This window comes from Dromaius novaehollandiae, chromosome 14 (assembly GCF_036370855.1).
Source record: "Dromaius novaehollandiae isolate bDroNov1 chromosome 14, bDroNov1.hap1, whole genome shotgun sequence".
NCBI classification, from domain to species: Eukaryota; Metazoa; Chordata; class Aves; order Casuariiformes; family Dromaiidae; genus Dromaius; species Dromaius novaehollandiae.
The window spans coordinates 18,429,159-18,455,771 of NC_088111.1; the positions used below are offsets into that span (position 1 = coordinate 18,429,159).

At 40.5% G+C, this 26,613-nt stretch overlaps 1 protein-coding gene across 2 annotated transcripts in view; it reads left to right on the plus strand.

Moving 5' to 3' along the window:
• ADCY9 (adenylate cyclase 9) overlaps positions 1-26,611 on the plus strand; it is a 99,451-nt gene extending 72,840 nt beyond the window's left edge. For both annotated transcript variants that reach the window (XM_026106500.2, XM_026106499.2), the window contains 4 exons: positions 2,156-2,315; positions 5,127-5,275; positions 8,292-8,333; positions 15,559-26,611. In XM_026106500.2, the coding sequence (XP_025962285.2) occupies positions 2,156-2,315; positions 5,127-5,275; positions 8,292-8,333; positions 15,559-16,747 (1,540 nt within the window). In that variant the 3' untranslated portion in view covers positions 16,748-26,611. The remainder of the gene's footprint in view (positions 1-2,155; positions 2,316-5,126; positions 5,276-8,291; positions 8,334-15,558) is intronic.
• The last annotated feature ends 2 nt before the right edge of the window (positions 26,612-26,613 follow it).

Genomic DNA, 26,613 nt, shown 5'->3' on the forward strand with positions numbered 1-26,613 from the left:
CCAGGGCATTCTGTACTGGAGCCTGACTTCTGTCTCATTTCTCACGGTTTAGCCATGTAAATGCTAATCCTAATTCGTACACTTTAGGAGAATTGAATTTTATTTTTAGCAGCATGAACTTGGGTGGCATTTTCAGAAGTATTCGATACTGGACTAACTTGGCTGCTACTGAAGACCCAAATAGTTCTGTCATTGATGTTAGAGGCAGCTAAGTTAGGGCAGTATATAACGCTTAAGAAAATCCTGTTCTTACTCTGTATGACTTCTGAATTTATTTTATTTTGCTTTATATACAGGTTTTCTATTTCTATGCTTTGTTAGAAATTCCTTTTTATGATTATATATATATTTTTTTCTTGACTTAAATGCCAATCCATTAAGCTAGGAGCTAAGAAATCTGTTAGCACCCTCTTGTGGGGGACTGTTGCATTACAGTGTCTCCCAAGCTGTTAGCCAAATTTATCTTTTTCCATGCATTTAAATGTAATTCCCAGATTAAAAAAAAAAAAGAAAAGGAGGTAAATGTTATTAAATTAGGACTGAAAGACAAGAAGAGTTCTTGAAGCTTCCAAAGAAAGCTGGAGGCCGCAAAATTCACAAAAGTCTAGATCTGAGAATTAAAATAACTTTCACAAACTATGCATTTTTGAAACAGGTAGAAACAGTGCCAATTTCACCTAAACAACTCGAGATTTGCCCTGTTTTGTGTAAGGCTTTTATCTGGCATTGTACCTTGTATTTTAGACAAAAGTATTAAAGAAGATCTTAAAAATGAGTGGTAGATTTTGTGTAATAGGGAATGATTTGTGCAACTCTGGAGTATGTGAACTTCCTGTGCTGGGTGTGTTCTATGCAGAAAATACATTCCCGTTATTTGAGAGCATCTCCGTCCAAAAAGCAGTGATTATTTACTATTTGAGCCCTGCTGTAGTTCACTGTTACACTGTCTGTGCTTTGTAGCAGTATACGTGAACTTCGCTGATCACTCCTGCCCCTGAAGTGTTACAGCCTCTCTCTCTTTCGAGTAAGTTAGGGAAGTCGTAGAAAGGCAGGAATCCTTTGATAAAGCGATGAAAAGCCTGGCCACATTCTCATAATTGTATTCATCCACAATGAAATTGCTCTGTAGGAAGTTCACTGCACTACATTACCCTATTATATCTTAATAAAAATAATAAGAAACTTGAACAGCAGCTGCAATTTTTCTAGCGTGAGTAATGTTTCGGAGCGTTAGGAAGCAAGTTTCCTGAGGATTAGTTTCCATAGATAAATAACAGTTTGTATGCAGCGTCCTCGAGCATTAAGCACGCTTTTGCCTTTGCTTATTCATTTTAACAATTAGAAATGCTCTCATATAAGAAATATGTCCATTAAACTGCTCTGGAGAACTCTTCCTGTTTCTCTGTCTGGCTCCTTCAGCACTTCGCAGGTTTTGGGCCTCCTTTTTACCAGCAGCTTGAGGCAAGAACCGTTTCTTCCCGGCTGTGTCATGCCGAGCCAACTGGGATGCTGTGCTAGATACCACCAGGCGAGTGGAGGAGCTTGTGGGCTGCCAGCTGGCCTCCCCCCGTGCTCCTCACAACTGCGGACGGTGCCAGCTCGCGACCCCCGCTCTCTCCCAGTGCCCTGATGAGAGGGAACGGAGCCCGATTTCGGCTGGGAACTTCTGTCAAGTTGGTTGTGACTGGGAGAACTGGTTTCGATTATAATGTTAAAAATGCGTGTATTTGGACTGCCTCTGGATGGAAAATCTGTTAGTAGGATGTACAGCCCCACTTTTCAAACACTTGTGATGTTGCTTTAACTAACCTCTTTAACTCCCACCCCCTTTAAGGCTGGATATTTATGAATGGGGAGATGTCTTTCATGCACTTACCTTCCAAGTGACTGAAATTGGTTTTTCAATTTGTTTCCTCAAAACCCACTACCCTGCGTGCCCCCCCTCTTGTCGCACCCTCTTGCTGTAGCAAGCAAATGGTCCTCTTTCAGCAAGCCTGGATTGTTTCCCGAAGTCCTCAACAGGTCGTGCGTTGTACAATATGCTGTGGCGGTTCATACAGCCTGAATGAAGGGTTCGAAGTTCCATTATTACAGGTAAAGGTGTGAAATGATGCACTGAAATTAATGCAGAGGTCTGTCCTGTGATTTGTTGCAGAATGGCATTCTTTCTGGAGGAGGTGATGGCTTGCACGAAGCGTCTCCTGGAGGTGATATCTGGCTGGCTGCCTCGACATTTTTTTGGTGCAATCCTAGTTTCTCTCCCAGCTCTTGCAGTTTTTTCACACTTCACCTCTGATTTTGAAACAAATATACATGTAAGTTGTAGAACTCTGTTTCATAATTTAGCATTTTTGGATCTAACAAAGACTGTTGCTGGCCTGCCTTCTTCCTTTACGTCCCTCATGTTCTGCATCTGTTTGATACAGATCTCTTAGAGAAGTAGTTTTTTTGTGTATGATGAGATATATAGTTTGTTATGTAAATAGTCACTTCCTTTTTTGAAAGCTCCCATATGAAAAGGGATTTTATATACCTATAAATGCCTCCATACATATGTATATTTTTTTCTTAGAATAAACAGTTCTTCAAGTGCTTTTTCTAGATACTGTAAATAGTGTATCTTAGATTTTTTTCATTGCATTAATTATGATTTTTGAGTTAGAATTTGTACTCTGAGATGCTTTGTATATTTAAAAAAGTATACTTGTATACTTAAAATGCTCATTAGTAAATCTCAATAGCAAGAACAGCATTAGCAGTGGATCTTTTTTCTTTACAGTGTTAGATGGAGAAACTCAAAGCAGGGAGAGAGTTCTCAGTACATAGAAATGATTGAGTTTACGGAAAGGAGCAATATAACTAAGCAGAACTCCTGTGTGTGGTACAGGTTTCTGGGCATTTGATGCTCAAGCCAGTCTCTCCTGGATGACTGGCGCTTTGGAGCGAGAGACGTACTCTTGCTTCTAGAGACATTACGCTCTCAGAACAGTGTCCTGTTCATGTCTTTGCCATATTTGAAGTCAGATGGCATTTTCCAGCCAGATTAGGCTGACAGAAATGGGTGTTTTGACTGGGCAGTTGTCTTTTGTTTTCTTTTTTTCTCTAATATAGCACAGTGTATGACCATTCCTTTCCAGGATCTTCTGAGAATGCTATTTCATAAATCTCTAGCTATTTCAGGCCCCTGGGTGTAGGTAATGACCAGATCTTCTTCATTCTTTCTATCACACATTACAGGCACACAGTTTATTTTTGGGTGTTGGGAAGTGTTCGGTCCATGTGAATGTGAGGACCAGATGTTTTGTGGTCCTTCCTGATTTAACATATATTCCACGATTTTCACAATCACAGAGGACTGTATTTGAGATTCTCTGGCATGCCATGTTAAGATCATTCTACAGCTTTTACCCTTTGTGAACTCAACTGAAGTTAAATATTTTAAACCTATATAAATTTATTTAATTTAATAATGGCCTTCCTCCCTCCTAATTGTAGGAGTGTTTTCCTCACACTGGAAGGGAACTGAAAACCTTCAGATCTGTCCAATTTCTTTGTCCATTTTATATAATTCCATTCACCACCATCCTTTATTATGTCTCCACGCACTTAAAAATAAAATAGGAAGAACCACTATATAAGCGTATTCTCAGTACCTCCTCCGATCAGGTTATTAGTCCAAATGCTTCAGTAAGATGGTGGTGTTCATCACAAAACTGAGAATGAACTTTGCTTTCTTTCCTCTTGCAGGTCCTCCAGAGTCGTGGGGTTGTTGGCTCACTCTCCAAGAGATGTCCCAACTCGTCTTGTGCTCAGTGATGTTTCAACAATCATGGAGCTCTAGGAAATGGAACCAGTCTATAGAGGGTCAGGTAAGTGTCATATTTTACTATGACATGGTTTTGCAAAGTTTTTTTTTAATTCATGGCATTTTATACCTCCCTGGATATAAATAATTAAAAACAAAAGTAACAACAACAACAATGAAAAAACTTTCCAAAGCCATGCATACATAGTAAAACACAGCACTTAACTGACCCTCTATAGGCTGGCTTCATGCTGGGGCATCACTTGGAGTGAGAACCAGTGCTCTGCCACTTTAGGAGACCTGAAATGGGGGAAAAAAAGTAAGTTTAAATAATGTTTTTTTACGGACACTTCTGAAATTCATTTTATCCTATTTTGAGTCATTAAGTTAAAACTGTGCTTGTCGTTTAAAATGGTAAATTATGTAAGATTTTTTTCTTCTCATAGGTAAACTGTTTCTACCTCTGATTCCCATGCTTATTTGTTATGCTATAGGATTTCTAATTTTCAGTTTCTGTACTCCAGCTGTAAAAGAAATACAAAATGGAAGAGAGAGAGAATGATCATTTTGATACTGTGAAATCCAGTATGTAGCTAAAACAGAACAGAGCTCTATAATGCAGTTGTGGAGTCTCTGTTTTAGCTTGGATTGTCATTGACATTCTTCATACAATAAGAATTTGCACATCAGCTTGAGAGTTTTGTCTACTGCAGCATTGTATCTCAGGGAAATTAAGACATACTGGGGAATATATCTGTTCTGCATTTGCTTTTATTTATCCAGTAAAGATCTGGAAAGGGAAGGTTTTCTGAGATAGGAATTTGGGACAGATTTTAAGGTGAGGCAGTTGCACAAAGTTTCTGAGGGTGAATGTGTTCCACATTTTCAAACAAATGGAGTTTAAATGTCCGGTTTAAAACAGCAGGGTCCAATGCCAGTAGTTAGAGAGGAGGTTAGCATGAATTTACTCTCTTTTTTTTTAGTAGGAAGAGGCACTGAGATTTTTGCAAAGGTAAGATGAAAGTATTGAAGGTACAATGGTTGCGTAATGCAGTAACACAAAACTCCAGCTAGTGAAAACTGTGACAAACTATCTATACTATAAGTCGTCTTGTTCTTTGAAAGGAAGACCTCCAGCTTGAAGTGCTGTCTCCTGAAACTCACAAAAAGTATGTGGGATCGTTAAACGTGCATTTTATACAGAGGAAATTAGGTCCTTCTCTTTCATGTCACGTGTTCCTTTATTTAAGGTGGCATTTATGTACAGAAGGGCTCCAGTCACCGAGAAGACGCTAACTTGCACTCTCTCTCTTTGTTGCAGTATACCATGTTTATGTGTTGTGCGATTCTGATCACCATTGTCCAGTACTGTAACTTCTGCCAGCTTAGCTCCTGGATGAGATCCCTGTTGGCAACTGTAGTAGGATCAGTACTTCTCATTCTGCTCTACGTCTCCTTGTGCCCAGACAGGTGAGCATCATACCTTACCACTCATAGATCATGTTTTGGTTTTATTTGTTTTCTGCACCTGCCAAGTGAGAGCCCAACACATGTGATTTTTTTTATCTACCAGGAATTTCTCCAGTATCTCAAACTTCACAAATTCATTTGGGAAGAGATCTGCTTTATTTCAAGGACTTCAGGGTGATATCTGAGGGATCCTTTCCTGTAATCTGTTCTGAAATGATGCTCTGTCTTCAATGTGTGTCTAGGGCATACTTACACATATCAGTCCAATTTTCGAAAGAATTTCCTTCTCATCTTCTGTTTTGAAACCTCTGCTTTCTTATCTTAAGAAATTCCTGAGGTACTTAGTGGTGCTCTTTGGCACCACCCCTTCTTCAGTTGTTCCCCCATGCTCCTCCAGATTTAATTTTGGCCTTAGGATCCATGTATCTTTCTTCCAGCTTGCTCCTCAAGGAATTTTTCACTGTAGAAGGCAGATACTCAGATTTAGTAGAGGTCTAATAGCCTGTTTCCTCCACCTCTTTTCTGCCTCTTCAGAAGATTCTCGAAGACAGTAACCAGAGGAATCAAGTTAATGCAGTTGCTGTGTAATAACCTTAAGCCTTTTCAGTTTTTCCTCTGATGAGCAGTTTTCCTCATAGGAGAACTTGTTTGCAGTGTCCTCCTCCTATTTTCTTGCCAGGATAGTCAAGGGACTCCTTCTAGCCGTCTGTCCACTCTTACTGTTAAAATTTTTATAATCAAGTTACACTTCTCAGGGGCTTAAGATGTATAAACTTTGGCACCCTTACCACAGTGTAGACTTTGCAAGAACTGTGTAAGCTAGATTATTGTAGTTCCTATCAAAAGCCATTCTTTTTTACCCTTCTTCAGAGTCCTGCTGAGCTATAGGGTGAAAAGCATGAAAGAAACAAAGCAGTTGTAGATACATGGTTTGTGTGAGTACTCAGCTTTTAAGCCCTTCTTCAGAAATATGCAGTGGTCTCTCTTAATTTTGATCTAATTTTAAAAAGAGAGAGAGAGAGAAAAAGAATAAAAGATACCCCTTAATATCTGTTCAGACCATGAGTAAGTCCGAAGTGGCCCTAAGGGTTGTAGGAAGAAGAGTCTTTCTCTCCTTGAAAAAAATAACTTGGAAGGAAGTCAGTCAGAAAAAGGTTTGTAGCTCACCTTAGACTAAAGAAAGCTCTTTTTTGTTTCTAAGCAGAGCACTCAGGCAATGAGTACAGGACAGCCCTTTCTAGCTTCAGTTGGGGGGAAGTAGTGTTCAGTTTCTGGATGTTTCCCCTCTCTCACCTTTGATTTGTCCATTCGTTTTTGGTTGTCCAGCTTAACTAACGTTGTGTCTCCTCCAGTATGCTAAATTTGTTGCTACTCAGACACCTCCGACTATGTCAGTGACACTCTCACAACAGGGGCTTACCTTATACCTGTTGGCTTTTTCCTTGTAACACTGTCACTGTTTCACTAAGTCTGTCCAGCCGTCAGCTTCACTGAGCAGTTAGCCGCAGATTTCTCTTTTCAGGGAAGTTAGTGAACAGTAAAGCCTTGGTTGTCTTTCATGACTCACTGTCTACTCTTCTGTAATTCCCTCGAGCAGAGGTTCTTGCTGCTCCTTAAGCCACATGCATGCCACCATGTGTGCAGGAGAGTTACTGTGGCATAACTAGATGCTGGTTCACCGGAAACCTTTTAAAATAGGCTAATCTAATGTCGTTGTGGTACTGGAAGCCTACGCAAAGGCATCTGTCATGCTAAAGCATGAAAAATGTTTCATTGTGGTTGACATTCTCTTCTTGTTTGAACAGACCTCTGTGCATCCGTATCAAAGGTGTTTTGTTGCAGAAGAAAATCAGAAGGTTTAGTGTCATAGTTTTAAGTCTAATTACTTATTCAAAGTCAAAATTTTAGAAGAAATTACAGGTGCAATTATCGTATCAGCTTGTGCATAAGCTCTGCATCCTGACTTTGTGTATAGGGAAGGACACACAACTTTAGATAACTTATATTTTTTTTCCTTCCTATCAGCTTTATTAAGGGACTGAGAAAGGCTATTCCCAAGCAGATAGGTAACAACCTTGCCTGTATATTCATAGCATCAACTTTTACTGACTCCAAAAGGAGTGGTGTGAATATTTAAGCAAGTGTCTTAAGAAACATTGCCAGTGATGGTATATTTGGTCCTGTGGTTTGAATAGTGGTGACTTTTATTGGACCATCAAGTGTGGAAATCATAGCATATGTTGTAATTTCATCTTAAAAAAATAAATATTTGAAGTAACACTGCTGTCCAATTGCAGACCTGACAAACGGTGATTTGTAGAAGTGATCACGGACAAAAATAATATGCGTTGAATAGCGTGTCCCAAAGCGTTTATTTGACTAGCTTAATAGTAAATTTTTTTATTCCTGTCTTATCAACAATTTTTGTCATGGTAGTAATTGCAGGTTTCTATGCATCACAGGCAAATTCATTCTGCACATTTCTTCACTTTTTTTTTTTCCAGAAGTAACTGATCCTGAGAGTTTTAATACTTGATTGCTGTAGAGAAACTGTAATGCAAATAAACACGAAACTTTTCTCAACTATTTATTTTCTGTCATGACACTTTCAGAAAGAGGCTTTATATTTGTCATCTTTTATCATCTTGGTATTGTGTTGGTCAGGCAGGATGGAAGCATAACTGCTTTCTAGAGTTCTTAAACTGCTTTTCCATGGGTCCAAGGGAAGATTGAATTGTTTAAAAATTACTTGTTCCAGACATCATCTTGACTGCATTATCATCAGTTAATTTTCAGAGGTGTTTGCATCTCTCTGCCTGACAGTGTCTTCCAAGGCAAGAAGTGCATATAAATCATGTTGAAACAAAGTTTAACTGAAGCTGATCGAAAGTGAATTGCAATTATTGATCCTACGGTCTACATAATAGAAAAGTTTAAAGTCCTAACTGAAATTGTGGCAGAATGTTTTGCTGATTGCTTAAACTTTCCTTCTGATATCAATGCATTTTTATTTCAGCTCTGTGGAAACTTTTCATCCAGATTTGGCACAGAACTTCAGGTAAGCTTTATGTAAAATGGCCATCCTTATATTTAGGTAAATTCCTGTTTTCCTTTTCTACATTATGTTTTAGGTAAGTGGATAAACTAGATCAAATAAAGTTTGAAAGTCATTTATCTAGAGATATGTTTTCAATCAATTATAATCAGCAAAACTCTGCATGCACAGTATTACGCTTGGGAATTCAACAAATTGGTTCAGCAAATTGTTTTTAAGCTACTTGTGTACGTAACTTCCTTTCCAGAGGACTAGGGCATGACTAAAAATCATCAGAGACTTATGCTGCACTCACTGAATTGTGTAATGCTATTTTCTTTTCCAATTAGATTTCTGGGAAGTAGAGCTATGGAGAAGCTATGTAAAATGGCACCTGTTTTTATAGTAGTAGGTATTTATAAGTATTATCCACACATTATGGGCCATATTTTTCATTTCTTTGGTTGATTTGCACTGCTCAAAAGTGTGCAGGTTTGGGTGCTACCCACAGCTGGCCAACTGGGAGTTCCCTGGGGTAGAGGAGCTGCAGCTGAAGAAGCTGGCTGCAAGGCATCGTGCCGGCGATGGAGAGTCTGGGTGCTGTCTGTCACCCTGAGCTCTCTTGGGCAGCGTAGCAAGTCATATCATATAGAGCCCGGGACTTTTAAGGGAAAGAAAAAAACCCAATCTTTTACTAGGTAATTTGTAACCCCTTATAAACCAACATGTCAAAGATTCACTCTAATTATTTAGTGCTGACTTTCTCATAGTTTTATTGGAAGTTTCACTTCTGCCATTTTAAAAGTGTTTTTACTGGTCCTCAGCATTAACAATTATGTCTCCTAATTGCAAATTTGGGGGCGTTTTTAGGGTGATATTGTCTTTGATTAAAATAGTGACCCTGTGAATACACAATTAAGTAATTCTGCTAAACAAATAAGTATTCAGGAGGACGTCACTTTTCCTGGGAGTATATGTCACAACAAAATTACTTTTTACTTTTTTTAAAAATTATAATCTACATGAATACAATGATAGTTTAGAAGAAATGGGTGTTTCCTAACTACAAAGAGATGGTAACTATGTTTTCTATATTGGATATTTACTTGTCAGGAAGTTATCATTTACTATGGTGTTTTTTTAGAGGGATTTTTCTTTTTGTACAGCTTTGATTCATTAAAGATACCTTTATTTTTGTAATGGGATTCCAGTTCACTACAGCCAGAAGACCTGGAAAGTTAAAGCCAAAAGAACAGAAGTGGCTTGATTTTTATAAGCCTAAACACTGAATTTGCCAAAAAGGTAGTATATGAACTATTAAAGCATAGGGGTCCCTGCAAGTAAGGTCGTAGTACTAGCCTGAACTTGGATCTTCAGTGATTTATTAGTTTGTGAAATCACCTAAGCTATATTGCTCAGAATTCTAAGTGTCACCCTCTGGTGACAACAGCTTAGCAGCTCCTGACAGCTGCTAATCACTAAATAAGTCATTCTGCCTTCAATAATTGACAACAGTCTTCAGTTCAGTGACTGTTTCTACATCATCATGTATTAGGAATCTACTAGCTATCAAGCTTTGTTTGCATGCAAGTATTTTTATTCCAAAAATGTATCAAGTAACTTTTAACTCATGGCAAATAAAGATAAAAGTGGATAAGAAACCAAAACATTCAGAGGTCCTTATTGCAAGCGGTCGTGGAGCACTCTCTGCCTGCTTTGCAAATGGTAGCTTGTGATTTAAATACCAAATAAGGCAGTGACCGAAATATCCTGCTTGTTAAACATTTCTAAACCTCATTTTAAGCTTTTTATTGTGAGATGTTCTATATTTGTATTTTGTTTGTCATTCCTTCAGTTGGGGAAAAAACGCATGCATGTCATATATGTGTTTTTATTACGCATGCTGCTCTTCCGCATGTCAGTGGCAGTTTTGTCAGGCGTTGGTTAGTTGGTCGTTGTTTTCATTTTGGTGTGAGCACCATGCAATGTGATGCTTTCTAACAGTCCAGATTCCACTGTTACCAAGCGACAAGAACTTATAAACTGATATGGTTTTTCTATGCGTTGGAGGTTGAGAGAGAGAACTAGGAGTTAATCCTGTGTTATTGCTACCACTAATTTGCAACAGCTTCTCTTTTCAGTTTTTTTTTAATGTTACAGGTCTAAAGTTCTGTATGAACAGAATTTCCACTTTACCCACATGATGGACCAAGAACATACTGAAATTCCCTTATCCTAGTAAACTTTTTCGGTGTTCATTTCTCATAAAAAGTAGATTCCACGCTCACCCTGGTCAGCAAATAAGCTTTTCCTTTGCTCTGAGGAAAGTTACTTATTGCAGAAATAGTTTAAGAGGGCCAAACAAACTTTTTAACTTGCATTCCTTGAATGAGGCCATTCCCTTTGCCTTTTCTTGATCGAGAATTGAGATAGTTATTAAAATTACCTGGGAAGAAAGATACTAATAGTGAAGTCTTAGCACAGAGTTCACCTCTGGACTGTCTACATTAAGCTAGATAAATCAAAATATGGAGTTTGCCTCCCTTTCCAGACAGACCATTTCTTCATCCCAAAAGAGATACTACCCTATGTTGTGTCTTCGAAGTAAGAATTATATCTTACTTTCATTCATTTCTTATCTCAGAGCAGGTAGAGTGTGTCTTTCCTGTTTCTGATGGCTCCAATAGGAATAGTGATAGGCCACTTGAGATGGAGGACTAAAACCGCTTGATGATAGTTTTCTTTAAATGCGTCCCCTATATGTTCTTCATCAAAAGCAACTATTTGATTACCTTTCTTTTCCTCAGTGCTCTGCCATTGCATACTTTTTAAAGATTTAGTAGGCACGCATCCACTTTAAATATAACAAGCCATCCAAATCCAAACATAGGTTACTGGCTCAGAAGCAAAATGGCCCTCCAAAAATCTTTGTAAGTAGAAGGCCATTATCTTTATGATTTGTGATCAAGCAAAAGGAGATTTTATCTCCGGAGCTCTCACTTGTTCCGCATTCAACACTCAGACCGGATGAAGATGCCAAGTTAATAGTTGGGCATCTGTGCCAGGAAGTACTTCAACTGTTTGAGTTAAAGGAGTATTGTCAGCTTAAGATTTTCAATTTAAATGATTTTTAAAATTAGCTTTCTACTGCAACACCTTATTAAAAATCAAACTTAAAAAGATTTGGTTTGTGAGATCCATTTTTAATAAAGATGTGTAGGTTTTTCCTTGTTGCATTCTAAAAGGTAGCTTCAGATACAGGGTTTCCTCTTCTAGCGTGACTATGCATAAGATAAGTTCCTGAAACCTAGGTCCTGAAACCTAGTAGCTGCAATGTTCAGGAAGCAAACTGATTTTCAGGTTAGTCATATGCAATTGTTTCCTCCTACAGGGTTAGTAACGTGGCTTTTTATACTAATGCTTGCATCGGTCAGCAATCAAAAATGCTTGATCTGGGAAAGATATTGCACCTTCTCTTTTGAGCTACTAACCTGTTACCTTATTAATGAATTCAGGTCAGCTTACAAGTGTGTCGCTGTCATTTCAAATGCAGATCTCTTTGGCTGTACATCCACGTGGGAAACAAGGTCAACCCAGTGCTTGAGGAAACGACTGAGAGCTCGCAGTACTTTAGGAAGTTGTGAATGGGAGGCAGGAATTTTCCCTCAAAGGCAGGTCTTGGGTTCGGTACAGGCCACTTTTTATACCTTAAGATGCTGTGGTCTTTGCCTAATGTATCGAGGAATCTTTTGTACAATATAGAGTAAATAAGTCTTTTATGACTTAAATGAATCCCTGTGGCAGGAATGTTTGATGTCACAGCAGATTATCTGAATCGAACTCATGTACTCTCAAGGGAGTAACATGTCATTACTCAGGGCTTCTAGCAGACCTCTTCCCATTAGATGCTGAAAATAATCAATTGTTTTGAAAACAACCTGAATTATGTTCCTTGAAAAGGATTCATTCCCCACCTCCCCCAGTCTTTTTTTTTTTTGAAGACCTTTTCTCTGTTCATTGGAAACAGATCTAGCAGAAAGTTAAAGGAGTCATAGCCATATTGCTGCTGCCAGTGTGACCCCACATCATCTCAGCACCTGATCCAGTTTCAACGCACCATCCTGTCTACTGAAAGTCTTCCCACTTTTTGGAAATGCCCCTTCCATTGCTCATCTTCTGCCAGATTAAAAAATTTACCAATGAGGGCCAGTTTCGAATTGTTGGGTCCAGCTGACCTGGTAGTATCCATACTCCCTCGTTCTTGAAGTGCGTCAAGTTCAAACACAACCGTAATGTGTTAGTGAACTCATTTGCCTAATATAACTCTACAGCAGTGTATGTATGTCCATGTGAAGCTAGCCTTTCTACTGTTGAATGGAGTTTGGATAAGAATCTCTCCTGGAGCAAACATATCAGCCCTAATATTTAGAGGAAAAGCAGAATTTGATGCTGTGCAGCCTCAAATCTGAATCAAATTTCTGGCCATAGAGTACAATCCTAAATTAAAAAAATCAAAATTAGCCCCAGCGTGGTGGTTACAGTCACTTGCTACACTTCTCTGTTGCATTTCATCAGAACTCTTTGCTTCTGTTCCTTATAAAACCGTCATTACTACTTACAAAAATTCTGGCAGCTGGGTTGAAGTGGTACAGGAGATTCTCATGCAGATTTTGGTTTACTGAATTTCAGCAAGAGAATGCTTTGTAGCTGTTGTCTGTGTACCACTAAGCTGCTTATCTTCATTTAAGCCGTATCTTTACCTATCTTTTTTGCCGTAGGATATCTTTCCTTGACTCCTTGGAGAAAGTTAAATTCCTTCAGCTTTCACACTTTTTAGATCCTCTGTCATCTCACTTTAGTTCGAGAGCATCTAACCAAGAACCTTATTTTCTATGATTTGGTGAAAACATGTATCTGTTTCGGAAGCTTATATCACACCAAAAATCCATAGCCATTGTTTCCAAAATGATGTGATGCGCTGCCTAGGCGTCAACAGCTGCTTCCTTCAGCCTAAGTGTACATGTTGCTGCCATTCAATTCCTTTAAAAAAGAACAAAATAAAAGCATTTTTAATGGTACTACTTTTCAAAGTTTACGTATCTTCCCTTGTTTTATTTTGTTTTTAAACCCATGAAATTGGGGTGATTTTTTTGCCACCTGCCAAAGAGGTTGCAAGGATAGAATTTCAGGAATTGTTGGTGTTCTAGTCACTAATAATTTAGCCTTTCTTTTTTTCTGAGATTCATTGTATTTCCAGGGAGAAAATGAGTAGGTTCATAACAGAGGTTCCATTGAGAAAAATAGTCCTAAGAGAGAAAGGAAGGAGTCTTCATAACAATAATGTACTGATAATTGCTGGAACTTGACTGTAGAGACCTCTTCTGTGGCTTGGGAGTAGTACCCTCCTTTCATTTTCCCCTCTTGTCTTTTTAATATCAAACCAATAAAATGGAGGTACATTTACCTCTCTTGGGAGAAGGATATTTTTGGCTGATAACAAAAGGAGTAAGTTCCAGCATAATGTCAGAAATGTTAATGACCACATGTGGTCTTATCTTGAACCTGAAGTTCAACCTACAAATTCTCTACTGTAAATATTTAACTTGCAGGAAACTTTTTCTCTGATGGGTTTACTATGATAAAAAAACAATAGATAGAAGTGCAAAGAAAGACCGTAATGCATACAGATGTTTTCAGGGGATTGTATGCATTCATTTGTTATCACAGCTGTGCCTCGTGTTTGCTGTAGCATACCTTTCTGTCTGTGCTCTCAATCAGATATTTGAGGGTGAATATTCAGAAAAAGAAATTACATCTACAGTATGGCTCGGTTGCCAAAATGTCTGCTTTGATTTCAGAAATTGAAGCATGTCCCTCATGGATATAAAGAAAGAAATTGAACCTAGACATGTTTTCACATGTTACAGAAGCAAATTGAAAGCTCTTGCTACTATTGTGCTTTGGATTTTAATCTCTGTTGCTAACATACCTTTGTAAGAGAAATACAGAGAGACACTGAAATACAGATTGCCTTTCTACTTTTCAAGAATGTAGTTAAGGCTGGCTGTATTTTGAGGAGAAAGCTTGGTGTGACGCTTTTGCTTATCAAGTCACCTCTTGACTTGAATGATCTCAACGTGTCTGCCCATATCAAATCTTACGCTTTGAAAAAATTGCGGTTAAGTGACTCTGGAAATCCCTAGATTTCCTGCATATCAATCTGTCTGGGTTTGGACTTGGTTTCTGGGGCTGCATAGGTGGCATCTTCTCAGACTGAATTCTTTCTCCAGAAAGTTAAGATTGTACAGACTGCAGATGTCTGCTTGTTACGGGTGGTTTGGCACTGGAAGCGTACTACATCCATGCTTTTTAATCTGCGCAGGCAGTCAATGAACTGTCGAAAGGATTCAAAATATGGCTCTCAACCTGTGTGAGCTCTGAATATTTTTCATCTTGACACTCTGAGAAACTTCGTCCCCTGCATAAAAACCTTCAGTGGTTATAATGTACGAAAGATGTTTAAGCCAGAGCTCCGTATTTCCTGCTTTCATGCAGGTGACAGTGTTTTCCATGAAGTATCTTGTGACACAGTTTTCTTCTTCCAGAGCTTTGATATGTTAACGTTAAAGGCAGACGGTAAAGGTTATTGGTTTTTAATGAAGAGACAAGGGAAAAGTTTTGAGAGTCTACAGCAGGTGTTTCTGAATATGGGAGGTAGAGAGATAATAAATTCCACATAGTTTATACACACATGCACACACACACACAAACACACGTCTATACACAGACATACATATGCACACATATATCTATACACACAGACATAAATATACATGTAAAAGTTGTATATGTATACATATGTAGTAGATTTTAGTTATATGTGTACAAATATATATATTATATAAAATACAGAATATAATATTTTTTTCATTTATTTATTTATAAATATCAAAAACTCTTTCCTTACTGAAGTCCTTAAAATAGGACTAATGTAAAGGCTGGGCAATTGCTGTGTCACTAAACCCACGATACCCTTTTAAGGAAGTACTCAGTAAGTTTAAGATTACTTCTATGGCATGTTTAGCAACAGAGAAAATTATCAGAGCATGTTTTATAATTTCATATGGAACATTACACTTCCTATTGAAGTCCTTTGTTTTTAGCAAAGGACTTCAACTACAGAGTAGAAATTACAGTGCCCTAACTGTATTTTGTTCTTTCTTGTTCTTTGGCTTTCTTCTGCTTCTAGCTCCAGAAGGAGTCCATGCAACAGCTCGGTGCCAAGTGACACCAGGAGGCCTGCAGACCTCATTGGTCAGGAAGTGATATTGGTTTTCTTCCTTCTCCTCCTCCTGGTTTGGTTTCTGAATCGAGAATTTGAAGTCAGTTACCGCCTCCACTATCATGGAGATGTGGAGGCTGATCTTCATCGCACCAAAATTCAGAGCATGAGGGATCAAGCTGACTGGTTGCTGAGGAATATTATTCCCTATCACGTGGCTGAGCAGTTGAAGGTTTCCCAGAGCTATTCCAAAAACCACGATAGCGGCGGGGTGATCTTTGCTAGTATCGTGAACTTCAGTGAGTTCTATGAAGAGAACTACGAAGGAGGCAAAGAATGCTACAGAGTCCTGAATGAATTGATTGGGGATTTCGATGAGCTGCTAAGCAAACCACATTACAGCAGCATTGAGAAAATCAAAACAATTGGGGCAACCTACATGGCTGCTTCAGGACTAAACACCTCACAGTGTCAAGACAACAACCATCCACACGGACATTTGCAGACCCTTTTTGAATTTGCCAAAGAAATGATGCAAGTGGTGGATGACTTCAACAACAACATGCTGTGGTTTAATTTTAAACTTAGGATTGGCTTTAACCACGGCCCCCTCACTGCTGGGGTCATCGGCACCACCAAGTTGTTATACGACATTTGGGGTGACACTGTGAACATTGCTAGCAGAATGGACACCACTGGCGTAGAGTGTCGTATACAGGTGAGTGAGGAAAGCTACCGCATCCTAAACAAGATGGGGTATGACTTTGATTACAGGGGGACAGTCAATGTGAAGGGGAAAGGTCAGATGAAGACCTACCTTTACCCAAAATGCATGGACAATGGGATTGTGCCACATCACCAGTTGTCTATATCTCCAGACATTCGGGTTCAAGTGGATGGCAGCATTGGGCGATCTCCGACGGACGAGATTGCCAACCTGGTGCCTTCTGTACAGAATTCTGATAAGATAGCCCATGGCACAGATAACTCAGAAACCAAGGACATACTTCCTTCTTCCAAGAAGCTCCAGAAAGATTCACTGAAAGCAGAAGAGAGGTGCAGGTTTGGCAAAGCCGTAGAGAAGACTGACTGTGAGGAAGCAGGAACTGAGGAGGTCAATGAACTGACAAAGCTAAATATCTCTAAGAGTGTATGATGCACTGTCAGAGTTGCATGAAGTGCTCTGTCAATAGAAACACAAAGACATTTGCGATTGGCAGTTTTCTTTTTGAAGAGAGACCTTCTCAACACCTGGGTTGTACGTTTGTTTTCATTTCAGTGCCTGATGCTGTGTGGATCACAGTTCTTCAGGGCTTGTTTTCATCCATCTCTTTCCTCCATGCCCCAAATCCCATCCCAAGCTCCCCAGCTCCCTGTGCAACCATCTTTCAGCTGAGTAGAGGATATTAAGTGCCTTCAGATATACTCCATTGGACTCCCTGTCAAGGTACAGAGGCCCCAAGTGAAATCATAGCTTTGGGTATTTATCTAATTTTAAAGAAAAGAAAAGCTGTGGTTATATCATTTTTATTGTTGTTTCTCACAAAACACTTTTTTTGGCTAATGCAACTCCTTGGGTTTTTTATATCTATCTGAACAATATTTTACTGTTATCAGACCTTTTGTATGTAAACACACAGACAAACGTGCATGTATCTACCATACAAGACTGACATAAAGTGCCAGTAACGTACCACAGACGAATGTCTTGGCAAGGGGGTGACACAATTTTCCTGTGTGTTGGGCTGGAGGAGGAGTTCTGCAGTGGCTTGCCGTTTAGTTAGAGTTGGCTGAACAACTGCTGTAGTTTTATTCTCCTGTACCGATGCTTTCCTCAACCTTAACATGCCATGGTGTGCTTTGGATACACTTGTTTTCCATATAGCCAGTGAGTTACTGACACGTGGGAATGGAATCGGGGTTCGGACTTCACCGACTCTCAGGACAGGGTTCCCAAAGCAGACAAGTGACCGCACGAGTGTTACAATGCCGGTCTTAAGCGTCTCAAGCCGTTTCATTTTGCTCTGTCCCCTAGCTGAATTTGCGAAGGTAGGTGAAGTTGGTATCTCGAAAGCTGGTCTGATTTGAGAGCGAGAAAAGCTAAATAAATGTTTTGGGGATGCCTTTATTTATTTATTTATTTTATGTCTATTTTTATTTGGATTTTGCGGAAGGGATTAGGAGAGGTGAGCTGTTAATTGGTTTAATAAGAGTAATAAGAAGTCCAGTAGTGTTTCAGCCTCTTTGAACTACCAACCACTGTGAGGATGTTACCTAGGCAATATTTGTTTCAAAGCTGGAGAAACTTCCGAAGCCACCAAACGCAATTGAGGATCCCAGCTTCCCTCTGTACTGAATTAATGGTGCTGCACAATATTTTTCAGGATTTGCCCCCTACACTGTGCTTTTGCAGCAGGGAATAGAACAGCGCGTTCCCTGCATGCCGCTGAAAGCAGGAATAGGGAGAGAGTCCTTTATTGTGAGCTGAGAAGCACAATAACTGCCCGGCCCTACAGACGACTTTGTGCAGATCCCTGTGACCGAGGATCTGCAGGAGCACAGGAATCCGTTTGCACAGAGGTAGCTGCAGGATTGGGGCCTTAGACTATACCAGTCCTCCCTTCGCATGCTTCCGTCACCTCTGTCACTTACGTCTGATGCCCCACTTTGGATAATACTGATTATTCAGTTATTCCAGTTTAGCCAACTCCTTGCAACGCCAAATGGAATGAAAGAATTTTTGTGCCCAAAACAAGTTCATTAGCCAGGGAAAAGCTGGTGAAATGCAATGCTGTATTGTCTGCGTATTGATATGTTTTCTAATTATTTCTTTCCGTCTGCACTGAAAGCAGAATATATTGATACTTCTTTTTATTCCCGGTGTGATTTTGTGGAGTTTGAGTAATAATAAATATATACATTGTGAAGTTCCTGTTCAGCTACGTGAGATCCATCTACACTCCATGGTGAGCACGGAGCTCTTGAAGCCTTTGTCAAATGTCAGTCTGTGAGATTTTTGGATCTCAGTTACATTAAACAGGATTCTGTACACTGTTTGCAGAAAAGCTGCTGTTTATGCATCTTTGAAGTAGGTTTGACATGAAAACTATTTAAAATGAACTTGCTCAATCTCCCAGCACACAAAAAGTACTGGGTACTCAACCTCGTACCCTTTTGTCACAGATGCTGTAAGCCTGTTTTGGGGCTGCTCCTGACAAGCAACAATATAATGTTTTCCTTAATGCACAGTTCTACAACAACTTTCCTTGTCAGTAAATTGAAAATATTCCCCCCCCCCCCCTTTTACTGGGTTGCACTTCCAACTTTCAGGTAGTATAACTCTGCAAATACCTCTTGCATCCAAAGAATGTATTCTTGAAACCCTTTTTAGGATTCTCGTTTCAGTTACATCAGCGTATGTCAGTATTTCTTTTCTTACAGTAGAGGAGTTAACGTCGTCTAGAATTGTTTACATGCCTGCTAGTGTTATATTAGGTGTCTCAAAGTTGTCAAACCCTTTTTGGCTTTCACTTGTTTTTCCTGATTTTATAGAGACAACTGTATCCCGTGGTAAAATAGCATTTCTCTCCCATTGATCAGCAGGGTATCCTGGCAAAGTTCAATCGAGACGTGCCCGCTTCTCTCTCGTGTTAAATACCGCACAATAACTGGACCGCCACCAGCAAGTCCTGCATCCCCTGAGAGGTTTGCACGTTGTGACTAAACTTAAAAGGAACAGGATAGTCTGGGTACTGGAGCAGGCCCAGGACTGAGAGTGCCTTTCCTGAATTACCAAATTAGCGCCCTGCGTGACGCAAAGGCCTCATCCTTAGGCCTGCGAAATGAATACAGCTCCCGTGCTGATCGTGGTGTGCTGGGGGAGCATCGTTAGTTTTCTGGTAATGTCAGAATCGCAAAAAGTCCCAGGGCGTCTTTTTTATTGGCACTAATAAAATGACTGAGGACAGAAACGTTAATGGACGCTGAAGTCAAGGGCTGTTGTCTGCTCTTGGGATGGATTTGTGCTACGTAGAGAGCTGACTGCAGGCAACGTTACTCTGCCTTAAAATTGGAAAACAGTCATGAAAAGTTGAGTAACAGGTTGTACCTCTGTTTGCTTATTGCCGCCGGAACAGCAGCAAACATTTAACAACTTCAACTGTAGAGACTGCGTTCTTCTTTCAAAGGTTTTGAGAGGTTTTTTTAGTGCAGTGTAGATACAAAATCGAGAAGCTGAGCACTCAATGGCAAGTTTAAATAGTGAGATTTTTCAAAGGCACAAGGAGCAAGTAGATACCTATTTTCTGGTGAAAAACAGTGGGAGCTGAACCCTCACATCTTCCTTTTACGCCTTTCGAAAGATGTACCAATACTTGCAAAAATTATTCCGTAGGTGTGTTTAATGGCGTCTCTGTGTGTCTCAGAGCGAAAGGCAGCCGTGTTACACATTCACTCGCAGGAGGCCGTGATCAAAGTTAATTGAATTAATATACCTTTTGAGCTTGTTCTGTTAGTGCCAGCCCAGTTATTTAAGCACTGTGTAAAAGTTGAAGAGTCGGTCAGACAACTGGCAGTGTATTCTGCAAGAAGAGTCAGGGCACTGTTGCGTTGCGCTTCTGGTTTTAGGATGCGTTAATACGGATCATTTCAAAATTCTCGGGGTGGGGGGAAGATCGCTGAACGTTTGCTAGCCCCGTTATTGCCTTCTGCCACAATTCGCTTGCAGGAGTTGTTCTAGAGCTTAGATTAATGAGGAATATCCTGAATATTTTCTGCAGTGTCTTCCTAACCTGTTGCTAGCACACAAAAAAGTTTTTTTTTTCTCACAGCTACTTCAGTGAAACTGAGTTGATTTTTCATTTACAGAAAATTAAAAGGCATTTCCATTTATTTATTTTTAATGTTTCTGATTTTGAGATAAGAGCAGACTTGCTTTTTGCTGCCTAGAATTTACAATTGTTCCCTTTTGCTTAACCTAAGAGTCACAATGTCCTAAGTGCTTTGAGCAGAGCAGAGAAAGGTAAAGACACAAGCTGACTCTCTGCTTTCCCGCTGCTCTTCTCCAATACAAAGTGCACCAGGTTTGGAGGTGACAGCATGGGGGTGGAGAGGATGGACTCTCCGACAGGTAAGAAGTAAAACATCGCCCAGAGTTAAGTTAGCACTGATTGGCAACAGGGAAAGGACTTTATGGGGAAAAAAATAGTTGGAGACTCTTACTTTAGGTCCAAAACATAGAAAATTGGGTTCTCAGAAGAAAAATGAAAGGCAGTATTAACAAAAAATTGTTCATGTTTGAGCTTTTAGGTGAAGAACAGCTGATTCTTGATTAAAGAACCCAGGTTTAAGGATGCCAGCACTTTAAAATTGCCAAACTCTAACTTATTTCTAAAACTTTGATTCTGAATTTTAGAATTTTTAAAATTTAGGGTTTCTAGTGAATGCCACATCCGGATCCTGCATTAAAAAAAAAATGTTGAAGGTGAGCAGTCACTACTGATCTCTATTTTCCCATGTTGCAGAGCACTGAGAGACTACGAATGCCTGAAGTTGGTTATAATCTGATCAGCTTCCTGTGTGACTTGGGGATTTTTGCCAAATCTAAAGATTGTATCTGTTTTCTCACTGCTTTTGTGCTGCAGTCTTGTGTTTTCTGAGTGGACGGGATGTGGGGAGAGGTTCTTGCCTCCCTATTCCTCGCCTTTACTAGACTAGAGCTCCTGTTTTTCACAGCAGCGTTTGAATCCTGTTATTGCCAGGTCGTGGTTTCATATGTTTTCCTCACCATTTCAACTGCTCTGACTGCTGCTTGCCTCTGTCTGTATTTCCTAATGTAAAGAGGAATAGTGTATTTGCCTTGGTATTTCAGTTCTGGTACCTTTGCCCAGTCACAGCTGCAGCTTTCTCCTTGTGTTATTGCTACGCTGCTTAACAGAAGCTAGAGGAGAGTAGCAGGCACGTCCAAATAGTTAAACTGAAGAAGTCTGTGGAAAAAAAACATTTTCATCTCACCAAAAAAGAAAAGTTTATTACCCTGAGTCTTAGCAAGAGTGCAAGAGCAGAGGAGAATAAGAAATACAGTCAAGTGAAGCTGGTAGGTAGAATCACCAAAGCAGCGTTGAAAAGGGTCCTGGTCCACCAAAGCATGCTCAGGCAGTGGAAATTGCCCGTGGAAAGGAAGCAGGATTACAGAAAGGGCGTGCTTCCTTCGTTCTCTAAGCTGGAGGCTTCTTGGTTTAAAGTTACGTTGTGGGGATGGTTGTTATTTGCAAAGGAATGTGGCCAAAAAAAAATAGTGAGTGATTCTGCTTACTTTCAGCAGTAGAAAACTTCAGAAATACAGGTTCGCCGTCCGTACCCGCGAGTCTTGAACAGGTGGGATTCTTAGCGTAGAGAGCTCACTGGTGATGTGTATGTGGTTCCTTTTTTCGGTTAAAGATTGTATTTAGTTAAATGTTATGAAACATCTAGAAATGCATCAACTATTAATTGATACAACTTTCTCAGTTGCTGAAGATGTCACAGGGATGGTGTGACTGTAAAAAGACGGTTATTTTCAACCGGCAGGAAGAACAGCCGATGCTAAAGATGCAAGAATCCCGTGGTACTATACAGCAGTGAGCTGTAGTACTTCAGCCTTGATGCCCAGGCAGCCAGGGAGACCCAGTCTGGGGCTCAGATTAATTCTGAGACTCAGTTAATTATACGTGGAGCATGAGAATTGTTCAGAGAACGTGTTCAGGAAAGTCATTTATTCCAAGAAATGCTTTTTTTTCTTCTTTACAATCTCTGTGTAGGCCGTAACAGTCACTGTTTGCATTTTCAGGGGGACAACTTTTAAGGGAAAAAAAACTGAATTACTATTCATTGTTACTGAGAATATACATAACAGCCAGTGGCTGTAGAATTTTGTGAAGTCTGATAAATAAGTTGGAAACTATAACCATTGAACATTAATTCCTGCAGGCAAACTGTAGTCCTCTAGGTATTTAGTTTGAGTGGTCCAGTGGTCTGAAGATTTTCTGTCAGGCTGTGAAATCGTTAATCATTTTCTGCTAAAATGTACGGTAAAGGAAACTTGAGAGGCAGAATACCCAGGCCTGCCTGTAAAAATGCGGGGTGACCAGCGTGGGATATAGTGTAATGACTTTTTTCTTTCTCCCTGTGCAAGCATACACAGCCCAAGAAATACGCTCTACAATAACACAAATGCTTCCAGGTCAGGAATCAGGCATGAGGAAACTGTACTGCACTAATACATTGGCATAGTTGAAATCAGTTCAGTTGATTTTTAACTATCAATTTGAAAATTTAGACATTTCCATGTGCAAAGCTACCATTGTGTTGTCCCCTGAAACTTGATACTTGTCTTGAAAGTAGTACGAGGTCTGTTAATCTGGTGGCAAAGTATGGGACGAGCATGTAATGCCATGCAAGACACTGAATTCAGTGAAATCACTGAGTAAAAAGAGAAGGTGACGATGAAACGAGATGGCAGGTTGTTTTGAAGACTGGTCTTGAATTTCCAGGTATGAGGTCTTTGCATGGCTGAAGTGCCGGGAAGTTTATCGGGTATGAAACGGAGCCTCTATTTCCCAGTAGGCTTAAGAATTCACTATTTTCTGTGGTAGGATGAGGGAGCCTTAAAATGGACAAATATATTTTAAGTCTGCTTTAATCCTACCCTCTGAACTCTGCATTCTGAGTGGTAAGAAGGAGTTATTTTGTCAGTGAAGATCAGACCCCAGGAGCTTATTATCTTTTTCTTCTTTGAGTTTGTTTAAAATCAAATGTCAGACTCTGTGGAGGCTCAAGCAGAAGCTGAAATAGATGTGAAACATGTCTTGTTTTAACAGCCCGTGAGGCTGCAGGAATGAGTTTGGAGGTGCATTATATACATGGAGAGAAACGAGTGTAAAACTGGCAGAAAAAGTGATGGAAGTTTTCCATATAAAGCCATATTTTTAAGTCTTTACCAGAGGAGTTAAATTTTGTCTTCAACTGAGTTAACTAGCTATGGGACATGAATACAACCGTTTGCTGCTCCTGTTGGAGAGCTAACAGCAGGCTTTGAGAAAAGGGATTATTCTGGAAGAAATCGATTGCTAGAAGAAATTTAAAGCTTTTTTCCTAGCTCCTTACCGTAGCTGCTAACCGTTAGTGTGTTTGCCTACTGGAGCGGCCTCAGCCCAGCATGGTGGGGAGCAGAAGGCCGGCGCCGTGCGTCGTCGCACGGGCCAGCCCAGCTGCGGTACGCTGAACGTCCTCCTCAGCAGCTGATTCACCTGCCCGTCTCCGAGCTGCGAAGCAGGGCAAAGGAAGCAGTCATTTGCGTTTTACTATTATAGGAAGAGACCTTAAGGCTGCTGCGTCTGGTTTTTGCATTTTAGCCTTCAGTTGCTTTTGTATGTGTTTTATTCTGTTCTTGCACTATTTCTTGACTCGCTGTAGCAACACGTATTTTGATCTTGCAATGTTCAGTGAATCTTAAGAACTGCAAAGAGGGTGACAGCATGGGAACAGTTATTAAAATTATAATCTTCAGCTCTTTAATCAGTGCTGCTCTAATTGGTTTGTCATTTATAGCTAACATTAGCAATTACATGCAGTGGAAGTCAAAGCTGAGCATCCAGCAAGCGATCGGTGCCAGAGCTGTGGTTTGTGCGTGTCTGTAATTTGAGCATTTCAAGAATCATAATTCAGGTGATGTCAAAGCAAACTCTCTAATGTACTTTTGTTTTCTCCCTTAGTTATTAATATGTTCACTTATTTCTAAATTAATATATTGGCTACATATTAGTTTGCAATTCAGAGAGTTTTTATCAATTCTTTGAGAAAGAGAGAAGCTCAGGGGAGAAAAAAAAGGCTGTGTGTGGTGCAGGAAGAGCAAGCGTGTGCGTGCTTGTGTGCATGCGCGCCTGTTCCTGGGTATGCCCCTACGGGAGGTGGTTGCCCCGCTGAAACTTTCAAACACCCTTGAAACTTTGCCTTTGATTTCACTTGTAATTTATTTATAATGTTAGCTCTATAGCTCCATCTTGCAGTTGCCTGCTAGCAATTTGTCCAGAGGAGGAGTTTTTGCAATATTGCAGTGATCTGTTCCATATCGTTGTCCGAAACGGGGTTCAGCCACCACGCAGGTACTGAGACACTCATACCACCACCGCCGTACTTTTTTTGTCTGTCTTGTGTGTACAGTTGCTAGAGTAACCTTCCCCCTAGTTTAACCTCCTAAATTGTTACTCCTAGTTTCCTGAGGCCATGCTGATAAACCTATGCTGAGACAGGGGCTTGCACCCTATTGCGAGTACAGCTTTAAACTTCCAGAGTAATAAACTCTTCAAAGCCAAGAGCCTTAACTAGTGCTGACATCTGTCTAGGGACAAAACGCAGCTGCAAGTACGTGCTGAATGTCTGGGAATCTGTATGCTAAATCGCGGATGCCTCCCATTTAGGAGGAGGTAGTCACAGTATCCAAAGATGATACGGACCTTGGCCACGCTCACTGAATTAACAAGGAACGTGTAGAAACGTGCCCCCCCCTTGGGCTCTCAGGAAAGTCATCTAACTCCTACAGGGCTGGTATGGTTTTCTTTTGTATTGGATTTATCTTACAAGCTCCTTCTTCCCTTGAGTCAGTATTTTTAACTTAGCATAAAGTTGTATATAGGTCGGTGAGGACTGGATGCTTCCTTCTCCACCCCGTCTCTTTTCAGTCCTGCTGCATTAAGAGAAGGAGAAGGCAACGCTATAAATGACAAAGCGTCGTTACATGGGAACTGCGGGGAGGCGGAGGGCGTTTAGCCCCCCTCGGGGTGCAGGCGGGCGGCTCGCGGCAGGGCGAGGAGGCCGGGCAGCCGCCGGGGCCGCGGTCCTGCGTGCAGGGAGGCCTCGCGGCGCCCGGGCTTTACTCGCCGTCGCGGTGCAGATGCGGTGCCCCTCTCAGCCGACGAGACTGCGGGTGTTTACGGAGAGAATGAACGGCTGCGATACACGCGCGGGGCAGCGTCCCTGTGTCCCGACGGGCTGAGACAATTCCCAGTCGCTCACGAAGCGCGACTTCGTTGCACGGCTTCGTAAGTACGTCTTCCCTCTTCGCCTCTTGGTTCCGTTTTACCTTTTCCTACAAGGAAATTTCAGCTGGATATTAAAAACATGCACTAGAAATTCAGACACTGCTGTTGAACCGCGCCGAAGCCGTGTGGTGGGGTTGGGCTTAGTTTGGGGTTTTTCATACCTTCGTTTATGCAGTATTACACATATATATGACACTATATAAGCAATTGCTGTGTGCAAAGAGCTGTGGTGCCTGGTTGGAGTGTTACCTGATTGCAAGCAGCCTGTGAGCAGTTCTTTTTGGACGTGAGAATCTCGAATCAGAGTTTGCTTTTGTTTAACAAATAGTTGCAAGTTTGGCAAGGACGCGACTTGTGCTCTACTTGGCAGCGTCGCAGCCCTGGAAGCTGGTGGAGACTCCAGGCCGTTACCTGCTTCCCTTGCGAGCTGCCTCGCCAGTGTTACCCGAGACTCTCCAGCACCGCCTGTCCGTGCAGGAGCACGCGTGGAAATTGTGCAGAAAGTGTTAAACATTAATTGAGAACAGTTAAAGAAGAAGGAGGGGGAAAAAAGGAGAATGAACATGTTTTAAAGTAGCCAGGTTAGCTGGAAATTGTTTCTTCGTGCTGTCTTTGGTTTCTTTTCCTTTCCAGCCCCAGCAAACCCCACAGTCACAGTACGCTCTCCCCTCCCTTTCTGCAAAAGGACAGAAACGGCCTGTTTACAAACACTTACACGGGGAAGTTGGGAACTTCTGCCAGGTTACTTTTGCTAGGGGGGACGGGGCTTCCTTTCGGCAACTTAACTGTAAATATTCTGCGTATGCTTTGTTGACAAAACAGAAATGGAAGAAAGTTGTATCTGTGAAATATTAAGCTATATATGTATATAGATAAAATGCATATTATCTTTGACTCGTTACTACGGATCTGTAATCAATTGTATATTAAACTGTTTTACTGTATC